The sequence below is a fragment of the Opisthorchis viverrini genome, assembly GCF_000715545.1.
Source record: "Opisthorchis viverrini unplaced genomic scaffold opera_v5_110, whole genome shotgun sequence".
Classification (NCBI taxonomy): domain Eukaryota; kingdom Metazoa; phylum Platyhelminthes; class Trematoda; order Opisthorchiida; family Opisthorchiidae; genus Opisthorchis; species Opisthorchis viverrini.
Window position 1 is genome coordinate 152,474 of NW_008751760.1, and position 13,047 is coordinate 165,520.

Genomic DNA, 13,047 nt, shown 5'->3' on the forward strand with positions numbered 1-13,047 from the left:
CCGTAAGGCGACGAAGCACAATTGACGCCAACAGTCTCGTTACAACCGGGGTCAAGCTGATCCCCCTGTGGTTACCACACTCACTACGCGCCCCCTTTTTTGAAAACGGGCACTATCACCGATTCTCCCAGTTGTCTGGGACAGACTCCTTTTCCCAAATGCAAGCAAACAGATCGGACAAGTGCTGACTGAGGACTTCAAGGCCGTCTTGGAGCAGTTCGGGTAGAAGGTCATCCGGACCGGGAGTTCGGTGGCGCTTGTGGGAAAATATGCAGTCGTAAACCTCCGACGCCGTAGGTGATTCGACGTTCACCGTCCAGGGTTCTACTTCACCTGTGGGCTGTAGATGAGTGCCGGCGGGGGGGCGCCGACGGTGGNCCTGCATGTAAAATAAATCTGCATCTCTTTTTCCATCTGTGCGCCGTTTAACGAATTTTCACTGGTAAATCTGATCTTAAGGTGTAAATGCGACGGTAAGTTTGCTATGCAGAAACCGTCCAATATCTTTGACTCAGCTGATGAGTTGAGTAATACAAACTAGCAGACAGCCCCATAATACACAGCCCCCTAGACAACATTGAAACTCTGAATCAGTTTGGTTTTGTGTTTTTCTCTTTGAACCACTACAGTACACAATAAATCAATACAATAGTCGCTGAAGTTGTCAAAAATCCTGGATAGGTACTGCCTACTGTGATGCACGGGTAGACAAGACGCTTAGGCTAGCAAAAGCGGGATGAGTTCAACCAGATGCTGCGTGGAAAAGCTACTGCCGTTTAAAGAAAACTTTTATCGGGAAGATCAGAGAAGCAAACGATGTAAAACTACTTGACCTAACAGCACAACAGCAAGTTGAACGAACGACTACCCGCAATCACTCAAACTGCTTAATGCTCCTCGGTTGAAGAAGCTCTGATGTGATAAGACTGCTTCTTGAAGGGGCTCTTTATACATCCAAGAAGAAGCCTAAGTATTCCGCCTACCATTTGAAACTTCTTGTAAGCCTAGTTAATACTGTGCAAATCTAATAACACTAAAAGTATTGTTTGGATCACACCAACAAACTACATTTGATCGAAGTTGCATCTTTCTACTTCTAGGAAAAACTGAGAAAGCTTTCCGAACTTCTTGCCGGAAGATAGGCTGAGAATATGAGGTACACTATAGGAAGTTTGCGGAGGAATAATCATCGGTTACACAGAATTTGAAGGCATGGAACGTGACAAACAACGCTGACCTCCACAGCAAGGAAACGACTAGTTAACCATTATTCGTCAAAAATGGTGTGACCAGAAACAGAGATGGGCACAGATGCACACAGTTGCTCACAGATGGGCACGTAATATGCCATAACATTTAAAGCTAAAGAACTAAGTGTAATGGATAATGCAAAAATGACCATTATTGCATTGATCAGGACTATTTGACGTCGATGCGTTCACGTCTAGAGCCTTACGACTCTAAGATATGGCCGCAAAAGTATCACTTAACGGGTCCGGTCGGTGAAAGGACAAACGAAAGAACCACCCTCAGGATAAAACTAGAAAAATATTAGCATATCGTGCCAAGGCTGCGTAGGCAAACTACTACCACCTACAAACAATGGCTTTATGTTTTCTTTTTTAATGGAAAGCTGAAAAAGGAAATGGCTAAAGGGTAACAGGAACGGGCCGTTTAATCTGCCATTCAAATCAGCAGTGGCACCACCTGAGTACATACCTCCTCACTGATGGAGACAAATTTTGTGTGAATTCACTCGAACTACAAGGCCGCCGACAAAAAATAACTTTTGAGTGTGCAAGCAAAGGATAATAGCCCATAAGTATATGTGAATAACCCTTTCTTTCTTTGGACTTTTACTTTGAACCCCACTACACTGAGTGATTTCCCTCGCTGGTGTTTAAGTTTTTCTAATCGGCAGTGTTTGTTTTGTCACTATGAGTTCCTAGTCGACACCAAACGGCACCTTCCTATAGATGACTGCACACAAAGCCTAATGTTGTTACTTTTTGTCCACACGGTTTTAATCATTCAAAGGCTCTTTAAGCGATACGTTTCGCAATAGTTTTACTACCGTTGTTCTTCTTGGGAAGCTTTTAAGCCACTGTGGTTGCTGGACAACAACATATCAGAACAAGGAATCCATCAATCTTTGACAAAGAACTCAGCCTTTCTGCTGACAGACTAAATATTTTTTGGCTGATTTTGGTCATTTTTCCAGGTATAATATGTTTCGCCAATCCAAAAGGATGTAGACCTCGCAGCTGCATATGATCCCAAAGAAGTATGGATATTGTCATTCGTGCGGTGATTGTCAGACACGTTGGAAGGTCACTGCATAAGATAACTGACTCATGCTATATATCCACTGCTAGCATGGAGGTAACCCCTTTGTCCTCAAAAACAAATCTGTCACGTACATGAACTAGCCCCAAGGAAATCCTGGGGACATTCCATGAATGTGTTATCAAACCATCCGGCCCCTCCAGTTCCTATGTGTGCAGTCTGGTTCGGCAAATGCGGTGTAGAATTCCAGCCTACCTCTTCGAACTTGCACATAAATCTACAATGTATTGGATTTCTGCATAGCAGCACAGAAACACAGATTAACTTACACTCTTTTTGGAGTAGCCAGTTCTTCGTTAGGTGACTGTCAACAAAGAAACTTTCAACCTCAGGCAGACCGAAGTCGGTCGTTCTATCGGTATACGTGACTTTTGCGCGGTGAGCAACAAAGTCTCAGGACTATAGAATTCTCAAGTCATTGTTGCTGTTTTATTATTGATTACTCCACGTCTGTCTATATAATTACTAATCAGCCTGGAGGTTGAAGGAATATGTATTGATATTTCACTACAGGCACAGCGATTCTTTGGAGAGTTGGGAAGTGCTTGCTTTGACCGATGTGCTCCGTCACTTTGAAGTCACGTTTGACAAACTCTCACCCTGTGAGAGTTGCCCATTTACAGCCCTCTTTAGTTCTTCTAAACAAGATACTCACGCAAAGAACCAAAGTCTGTCACTACATGTAGGAACTCTTTGCTATGCATAGTTGACCAACCGCTACTAAATTCCACGGATATCACTAAGTGCAACTTTTCCGCTGGATATCCGCACTTGAGACAACTCACCCTCGAACCCACCTGGCATATGATAAAACAGCCTGGCTATTGATAGCCTGGTACACGTAAAAACATATTGATGGATCCGTTTCAGGGTTGCTTCTAGAGGACTAAATTTAAACACATTGGATTTTCCTCAGTTGTTGGTTTGTCTGTACTATCTACTTGTTTCTGCTCAAAATGGAGTTGGTAGACTGCCTGACAAAATTCATAGGCATCATCTATTTGTTTATCAGTGTCAGCTCCGAAAAACGATGGTCAACACAATATCCACACCAAATAACACATCTAAGATCATCGTACAAGACTTCATCTAATGGTATTATTCCGTGTTCATCTACCCAGTACCTGTCATCACTGGCATGGTCCGGAGTTTGGTGCACGTAATTGTTAGAGACTCAAAGTGTTAGGATGACATTGCATTACAGTCTGCCATCCCAAAGAAAATGAGGACTTGGACAGATTCCATCGTCAACCTAGGGAATAAATCAGTGCGGCTGAAGATATTACTGAACTGATACAAGTTACTGTATTTTGCAGTCATAACGGGTTTGCACAATTTCATTGTCGAAATATCCCAAGGCCAGTTGTCACCCCCAGAACAGTCACTCCGCTGACTCTGGTTGTGCATTTCTCCTTGCGGCTTTGCTGACCTACTCATGCTTTCCAAAGTGCAGCTGTTTCAATTCATGAGCCATATGGTTGTGAACCCAGAGATTTCTATGAACCACTGGAGTTACTTTTTCAATGGGGCATCCAGATGTGCGTCTCTTTGTATTATTCCAAGGTGGAGAAACGGCTTGCCCTACAAAGCATTGTAAATAACGTGCGACTTGGTGTTGAGTGGCACAAGTCAGCCAGCTTTAGTGCTTCTGATGATTCAGCTTCTATGTGTGCGCTAGCTTTGACGCTACTAATAAGTTTTCCATTTTCAGCGCCGGTCCAACAAGCTAATACTGTAGTCCAGTTGACACTGTCCAATGCTAGTGATTATCGCTTGACTATTATGGCTCTACTAGTCCACAGGTTGACGTCTCAGAAACTGTTCGTGTATCGTGCTTAAGCATCTCAACAAATATTTTTACAATGTTTGAATTTTTCATGAAATTTTACATGAAAATTAACTCAAAATGGGTCTCGTGATACGGTAAGCCAATTAGTCGTCTATTTCTATACTAAATTCTACAGTCAGCGTTGTTGCGCCCGTGCAGTTGTCAGGAAGTCCAGGGCAAGTTTCAGTGCAGTGGTAAATGGTGCCCACTTATGCAAGAAAATTCCAACATCTGTTGCAACTTGTGTTTACACGTTGGATGGGCCGTGAGCGGCCTGTATGTACGGTTCAGGTTAAGAACTACTCCAAGTATGTCGGACCAGCTTTGGTAACCTGTCAACATCTCTGAAATCAAACTCGCTAATTCAAGGTTTTTTAAGTTCGTAGCTTCTCGATCCTTCCCCTTCTACATACAACGAATATCTCAGTTTTTTCTTTTCACCATATGTTGTGTCAGGTTTTATTGAATGTTCTTCAATCTCATCAAGCCATTTAGGGGGTGATTAGGTAGCTCATTGTTATTTTCAGTCTCTTCGGAATGGATATATTCACATTTGTTTTTGCTCTGTCTTGTAATTCGACCGCGCCTTAACCTTTGTAGTGCTTGCCATACTTGTGCAGTTGCTCCACGGCTTATGTAATGATTTATCCACAGTTCTTTGTGGTATATAAATTGTGTACGCTGTCTGTTTCGAACACATGGTGATTGTTAAGGTCGTATCTCTAACAACATCGTATTTGGTAGCTATATTTTGCCTCATTTTATGTAGGCTGACGTTTGATGAATTTGCGACTACGTTTATGGTCGGTGAAAATGTCATTGAATGCGGAAAATGACAACGCGCCTCAAGGTCAACGATAAGCATAAAAGAGAATTCTTTGACAGTTTGAGACAGAAAAGTTCTGTAAATACCAACGAATACCGACAAGCCATACATTTAGGCTTTTGAAGTAGTGTAGGAAGATTTTGCACACCAGCTTGTAGTTGGATCTAACCGATAATTAGAAAACATGGCTTTACGATGGCTGATGCTATTTCCACAAACTCGGAAACAATCTGTCGTTAGTTCGTCACACACAATTCGGACCTGCACGATAAATACCTCATTTGCGTACGTAGTCGCTGAATGGTCCTTTAGGCATCACTGATTTGTGTCAACAACATTCCCATCACATGCATGTAGAGGCCGTGCAAGCCGCCGGCGATTATATTTAAAAAACCATTACACCTTACGCAAAGACGGAGAGCGACTGGGACAAACACCTAAAAACGCTGCTGCAGTGCATATAAACCAAATTAAGCTTCTATATATTATTAAAATCCTACAAAGTCTTTCGTGAACTCCTCATAGGTAAAAGACTGAAGAATCAAAACGTTGTGGTAATAGTGATATTCCTTTACGATTGGAATCAAAGGTCAGCTCATACAATAGCATAGGGTTCCATAAATCGAACACGATTCCCTTCTTGACTTCTATAAATGGAAGCTGTTTACGAACACCCACATACTACGCCTAATCAGCTTAAAACGGGATCGAAAACCCCGTACGACACAAAAGCTCTTCAATTCTAACGAGTCCAGCACAAATAGGACTAAAAGTTTTCCGAGCACTACGAGCGAAATCTTAGAGTTCCTCTTTGAAAATGCAACGTTGTACAAAGACCGTGAAAAGTTTATTTAGCTCACTTAAAAACTCGCTCGTTCAGTTCAGATGTCGGACTTCACTAAGACAGGTGCGTTGGTCACAGGCATGTAAACGTATATTAGGTGAATGAACAAAGCCTTGGTTTCAGAGCAAGGGGAGCAGGGTGCCGCGATCATGTAGTGGGCGCACACGTGTGTATGGTCGGCAGTGACTGCTTAGGCTTAGGGTTAAAAGATCGTATTCGTTATGTAGTATACGGTGTTTGTCATTTTGATTGATTCATATGTAAGTATTGGTGATGTACAACCTTGCTTACTGGGCTCTGGCTCATGAGTTTTGTTTCTCTTTTCCATCCGCAGAAATTGTCGTGAACACCTGCCTTCGAAGAATCACTGTCCCCTGGTGCTTCCATAGCGTGCATATTACAGTTATTATAACACCGGGGGTTCATATAATTTGGATGGGTATAATAGTCATACGGTCATTTAGAAATTTAACAGCTTGCAGTCTCATTCATCCGCTCGCAGATTAGGATTTTCATGGCCCTGTGACTTATCGCCAGGGCGAAAAGCATGTTCACCTAAATGCATGGAGAAAGGTGTGTCGACCGAATCGTGAGGGCAAGTGCAAAAACAAATGCGGTCCAAATTGACGCAAGAATATTCACGGTAACCGTGAGACGAATGGTCGGAAACAGCGGATTCGGTAGGCTTGTCCCGGAAAGGAGCTACTGTGGTGTTTTGCATCTTTCTTTTGCTTCCATTATAACATTACGTATTTCGTCAATTGCATGACCGATTTTGATTGAATACGGAAGACTACAAAAACCGCGCTCTTGTATAATTTCGCGGGGTTACGTGACTCAACTCGCTCCTCTGATTTCGCTCGCGCCCACAACAGTCATTCACGGCTCTCATGTGCTAACACTGGTACCACAACATTTCAGACTACCCTCGGAATTTTCAAGTGAGAACTAGTCAGAAGGAGACCCCTAGGCAACCATGATTGGATTATTGCTTGTTCGCTTACCTGGGCCAACGACAAACTATTCTAAAGGGAACAACATTTAGTGAGCCTGTTTCATTTGACCTCCTTACTACAATAAATTGAAAATAGCGCTATTTTGTTTATTTCTTTGCCACACATTCCCGGTAAAGTAACTTTTCGACCAACCAGACCACTACCTTGCTGTTTCAGAAAGGCTTCTTGTGTGCACGAGGCGCCAACGAATGTGGTACAGGCCAAAGCGGCTGGTAAAATATTTGGATTTGTTGAGAAAGACCGAGGGAAGCCTTTCTCAGTTTTTGTACAACCGGCTTCCGCTGAATCGACGGCTGACCGAAGAGGAGTTGGGCCCCTGCATGGCTCCGCTAAAGTATGAAACGCCCTCGCGTGAGGCGTGGCAGTTTGTGGCCGATGAATTTGGCACGATCCTCACCACTCAGGATATATACAACCTCTGCAGGAAGTCTCGACGGGCTCTATTGAGTGGGTGCTACATAGTTTGGTTTTGTTGAGACAGATGGTATGCCTTCGGTCCTGGAAAAACTTCTGGAGACCGGCTGGGTATTTGTGCTGCAGTCACTGTATCCACATATTTTTCTCCAGATGGCAGCAGATAGCGTTGTTTTGTACGCTTTCCAGATGTAGTAAATTTAGACGAGGCGCACGCTGGAAATCCTTTTGGGTAAGTTTTTTAAAGCACGTAACATTTGGCCTGTATTTATAAGATGTATACCTTCATGATACCGGACGGCATGGGTACCGTGCGTCCGGTTATGTAGGTCTCTATGGAGAACGAACAATTGTCCTATGCGTAAGATTTTCGGCTTATTAAAGGGGATGATGTGTATGCAATATCCCATGAAGTCTCTCGCAATGGACAATTGACGGAGCAAATGCCATCTGCAGCAGTCGCTTTGGCTGCGACGTAATTCTGTGCTGCTTCTTTTAGCATGAGACGAGCTCACAGACTCCGGAATTGTCATCAGATAGTGTAACGTAAGGATCCGCGATTTGTCCCTTAATGTCCACTGGTTGTATGTCGCTGATGGGGAAATTTTGAATGTATATGTCGTATCTCCGTGACCTACTACGGGAAATTTTGAGGGTGACGGCTACGGTTTGAACGTCGTCTGTCGAATGTCTACGTGTGCATGTTAACTAGTTTTGAGTCAATGGGGGCCACGAACACGAAGTCTAAACTATCGTAGTGTTGGCACAAACTAGGTGAGTTCAACTTACGTTACCTAACTTAAAACTTTCAGTGCAACCCCCCAGGTGCTTCCAGAAAGTTGACACCTTTTCTGTAGAATGCACATACCCCTGCTACCTGCATCCATTTTTCTCTGTATTTAGAGTTCAGTTGGTTCCGGGCAAGAAGAGCTATTCTTCATAGATTTTTCCTTGAATTGCTCTTCTATCCAACAATTGTGGCTGTTGGAAAACAACCAACCGGAAAAATATGTGCCCCTACACTTGTTACCAAACCGACACAAATAGCTTTAGACGCCTGCGCAAACAAGAGAACCGAGTGGTGCATGGGCTTCAGCTGCTGAAACCCAAAAGGCATCCAACTATAATTAAGCATTCGATTTTTCAAGGGCAAATCCCGCTGCATGAAGGCTCACATCGTCCAAATGACAGCTTGCCGATGGCGGTCGAGGATACTGCACCCCAACCCAGCTAGCGGCCTCGGGACACAGACACGAGCTATTGTGTGCCCTGTGACTGGCCGACTACTACCAGTTACAGCTGGTCTGCAACGGATCTCGAATCATATCACGTCAACTGTTGCGACGGTGAAACTTGCCCGCTGTGTGGTAGGACCTGTTTTAAAAGCGCCTATACAGAAGCTTTAATTCTTAGCCCCCGGACGCTCAGAAAACGGAAGGGCGTGGTCGCTTCCTTGTATGCAACGTAGCGTCTTATGATGTTGACCTAGGCTGAAGCGAAGAACACCAGCAAGTGCATCCAAGAAGATTGTGCGTTTCCGTATTTTCGGTTTCAACGGGGAATCGCTCGACTGCCATGAGTAAATGTTTGACCGCTACAACTAACGCTGTAGAGCGTAGCTAAAGGGAAGAGACGAAGATGATTCAGTCTAAGCCATCGGCTCCAAACAGCTCTTTCCATCGACGCCGTTGTATCTTATGCCTCCTAACACACGCCACGCACTAGTGCTTTCATTCTATTTCTTTCTCGTCGCTCCTCTTCTCAAGCTCCACTCCTCGACTGCAGTTGCCCAAACGCCCCTTAGAACTGCTGTTCATTCAAACTGGCTGGTGCTCGGTCTACACTCACACGGCCCTCCAACCAAAGGGAAATTATCCGTGAGCATACATCTGCGTGATTCCTTGTGTCAATCTTCGTCTCACCCAGAACCAGATGACACGGAAATGCGTATCCCTTCTCCGACCCTAGATGGCCGTTACGGGGCTGTCCATAAACCGAAGCATGTCAGTGCGATGATGGCATGGCGCTATCATACATAGTTAGATGGCACTCCCGCAACTACTTTCTTCAGAATCTCGACCGCAAACCCTCGCCCACTCAAGCCTGCAGCCACAACTTCAAGCAGTTCTCATCCGGCCCCGGCTATGGGACGGGCCTTTCCGTACCCAATGAATTTCAGCTCAGATTTGGTTAGCCTGGCTTTTCTGCTTCAAGTTCGGCTTGCCTCCTGCGCAAGTTCAAATCCGTATACGGAGTTCGGGTCGCCCTATGTATTAGAAACTTGCCCCCATCCAACCTATTCCTCTGCACCTGTCTTCCCTACAGCAGTGCAACCAGTGAGTCTGCTTGCTTTCAGATTAAACCACATTTTTGAGACAAAACTTGCTATGTGCTCCCAATTTGAACTATCCCACCCCCATCTCCACTTTTGCTCGTGGTGACTCCGGCCATTTACCCAACCACCCGAGGTCACTCATGGCCAGCAATGGTTTCCAGTTTTAGTTCATGTCACGTGACTGTCCTTGAACTAATCGGACCTCATGCCCATTGTTCGCAGCAAGTTGGGAAATAACCCATTATTACTATATCATTGGGTATTCCCTACTGTTTATGACATTGTCCTCTTTTTGTGCAATCCGTACCCCCACAAACCCCCATTTGATGTGAGCCTCATATTTCTTGAGCGATGCAGTAAGTAGGCATGCGAAATAACCGCTGAGTATGGCGTTGTTTGAACGAGCCCCCATGACACCGTGGCCGGTGAAGTGCGCCCATTATAGGGTACGTACTCTTCCCAGTTTGTCAGTTGTGTGTCATAGCGATATTTCGATAACCTAATTTGTATCTTTCTCTTATATTAGGGCCTCAGTAGCTCAGTGAACAATCCGGACGATGATAGCCATACGCTTCCATTCAGGACAAATATACTCATAAATTTGGAAATTTCCTCGGTAGAGATGGAGTAGAAATGGATGGTGAGGTCGAATCGTGGATCCTTGAATGCATTTTAGTCGTGCGCGCCAGCTAGGTTCGTTCACCTGTCCCCTAAGATTGACGTTGAAGTCTTCGTGGCATATTTCACAGGTTATGATGGAACAACCTACTACTTAACATCAGACCTGCAGGGTTTTTTCGGCAGTAATGAATGCGGTTTCCGCGATTTTAACCCGTGATAGCAATTATCGAACAAGGATTAATTACAAGAATGGTACCTCCAGAAATTTGCATCCGCGAGGGCCATGCAGATTCTAGAATGTTCCGTGGTTCATTCCGGCCGAAAAACTATCCGAAAATTCCGTCCAATATGAGTCACCGTTTTCCGCAATCGCGATTTCTTATAACTTTGGGCAACGTATTCATAGTCGGTGGTGTTTGTTGACCCTAAAGAAATTACCAGTGTAAATAACTTGAATAATAATTCTTTGTAGATAGACACTCTATGCCATAAAGTGGCAACCCTGGAAATGTCGTACCTTTCGGGAAATCATTTGCATTGTGCGAATACCTAGAGGCGAACGGGTACGTGATTTTCGGCCGAAGCATCTGCGCTGAAGGGGAAATTATGACCAGAAATCTTTGAGGGAGGCCAAGTCGTCTTCGTTCCCCGAAGCAGGTGACTGATAATCGTTATCTAGCAATAGGTTGACATGGATAAGTAGTTTTGCCAGCCTTCATAGGGCGCTAAAATTGAAAAGATAGGGTCTTGGATTGGAGCATGGGATAAAGGTAATGCATCTCGCACAAGCGAAGAGATTCAGAGCTAATTTTGGTGCACTCCGGTGTAGGCATTTTGTCCCGTTTCTGAGGTAGTCCGAATTTCATCTAGGATAGACGAACGGGGATCTCAGCAAACCCCGCTTGTTCATTCAGGTCACCAGCTTATTTCACATAGATGCAACGGACCGCGTTTTCTCCTGAGATAAGCAAGATCTACAGTGGATTGTCTACGAAATATCTGGTGAAGCAGATGGACAAGTAACTTGAAATCGCTAGCGGGTGACACTAAAGTGGGGCGAATGGAAGAATCCCGGGGGATGGGAAACGAAATATTTTGGTGAAAGATTATACAGATATTTAGATAACTGCGCTTTGGTTTTTCTGTGGCCCGCTTACGGCTTGTGGTTCATTTCACCAGATTATGGCTAGTCTTTTAATTTGGGCGGCAGCTGTAAGTGAGGTAGATGGTTTTTTTTCTGGTGTAGAGTTCACGCAATATTTTTTTGGTGATAAAGTTGGTAATATAAAGAATCGGACGACAACAGCCCAAGGGGATGCAACGTTTCATGAACTGACCGGAATAATATTATGCAAGAAAGTTGGACTCATGACAGAAAACCCAACTCAACGATTTTAGGAACGCCCCAATCACGTGTTTATCGCAAGAAAGATCGAAGAATAACGTCGCCCCAAGGTGCTGCTTGTAGTTCTCACTTGCTATCAACAGAGGAGTGTTGCCAGAGCTGCGTGGCACTGCAACATCAGAACATTTGCTTGTGTCCAAACGGAGAGGCTTCTTTGAATTGACAGATGGCACGGACACTCCCTCAGGTTGGAGGCAAGTTGTCGCGACAACCCAGTGGCCAAGGATAAAAAGCACAGGCTTTTGCACTGTAGATAGCATCTTGCTCAGTGAAATAATTGCATAAAACTGGGAGAACTGGTCGTTGCCCGTGGGTGTCCAGGGCTTTCGAAGAAGTGTTAGGTCCAGTACATCCCAGTCATTTTCAAGAACCACAACCCATGAGGAAGAAGTTCCACCCATTTTCAATGGCTTTCACTGTTTAATGCGCCGGTCGCAAATCATTTCTGCGTTCAGAGAAATCTCTGCGTGCTACTGAGAATCATCTAAATGTTTAAAATTTAGAGTGGAGCTGCACTTGACACAAAAATCACAAAGTTATGAATGGAAAACTGCTTGATGGGTTTGTTTGCGACAGCGAATCCCATTTTTGGGCCACTGAGGTCTTCCATCACTCGAAGACAAAGTGGCCGAATATCAGGACGCGTGGGATTATAGAAGCAAGCCACCAGGACCAATGTGGTAATTGTAAGGAATCACAAGAGAAGTGTGAAACGAGAGAAAAGATCTTGCGATGGCACGCGAACCCGTTTTTTGCATGAGCCACTTTTGAACCAAGCAGGAATTTATCCTTAGACACGCAGTGTGAAGTGAAAATGTATCGGAACTTTATTGTTGTAGCAAAATAACAAATAATCAAGTGGAAATCTGCAGAGTAAAATGGCGGCAAGGAACAGGGTGGAAGTCATGTATACTTTCGCCTGTAGACGAACTGGTCCATCAATTCACGGAGTTTGCTTCTGGAACAGATGGGCAGTTTGATTTCGTCAATTGCTGTGATATCGTTCACTACCTGGGAGGAGATGAAAATAAATGTGATTAGGAATGGGAAAGGTAAACAACGGAACATGGGTGTTGATTTACACAGTTGACTATCACGTGGCGCAACCATCACTCTTAAAAAGACGATTTTGGCCCGTTCAGTGAGGGATGCTGCAGCAGGAAAGGTACTAGCAGATGAAACTGTCTGCGGTTAGTCTGTTCGAAGGCCCCCTTCAGAACAGAGTAACTGCAACAGCTGACTCCTACGCCAAGTGACTTTACATTAAACGTACTCCAGAACTTGCGAAACGTGGGTAGGAATTATTCCACTCCCCTTATTGAAATAAAGGGAAAGCATCCGAAAAAAGGGAACTTTGCTCTGAAGGAGTCAAACCATCCAGATGTCCAGAACTACGCTTCGACTGAGCAAGT

General features: G+C 44.4%; 2 protein-coding genes across 2 annotated transcripts in view; both read right to left on the reverse strand.

Annotated features, from left to right (window-relative positions):
- Window positions 1–11,577: 11,577 nt before the first annotated feature.
- On the reverse strand, window positions 11,578–12,036 carry T265_05492 (hypothetical protein; the record flags this gene model as incomplete). Its single annotated transcript, XM_009170514.1, has 1 exon — window positions 11,578–12,036. One exon carries the CDS (start codon window positions 12,034–12,036, stop codon window positions 11,578–11,580), a length of 459 nt encoding a protein of 152 aa, XP_009168778.1.
- A 502-nt stretch (window positions 12,037–12,538) lies between these two features.
- The window catches only part of T265_05493 (hypothetical protein), a gene marked incomplete at both ends in the record, with an annotated part of 15,261 nt that continues 14,752 nt past the window's right edge, over window positions 12,539–13,047 (reverse strand). Inside the window, one exon of the mRNA XM_009170515.1 lies at window positions 12,539–12,646. Within this exon, the coding sequence (XP_009168779.1) occupies window positions 12,539–12,646 (108 nt within the window). The remainder of the gene's footprint in view (window positions 12,647–13,047) is intronic.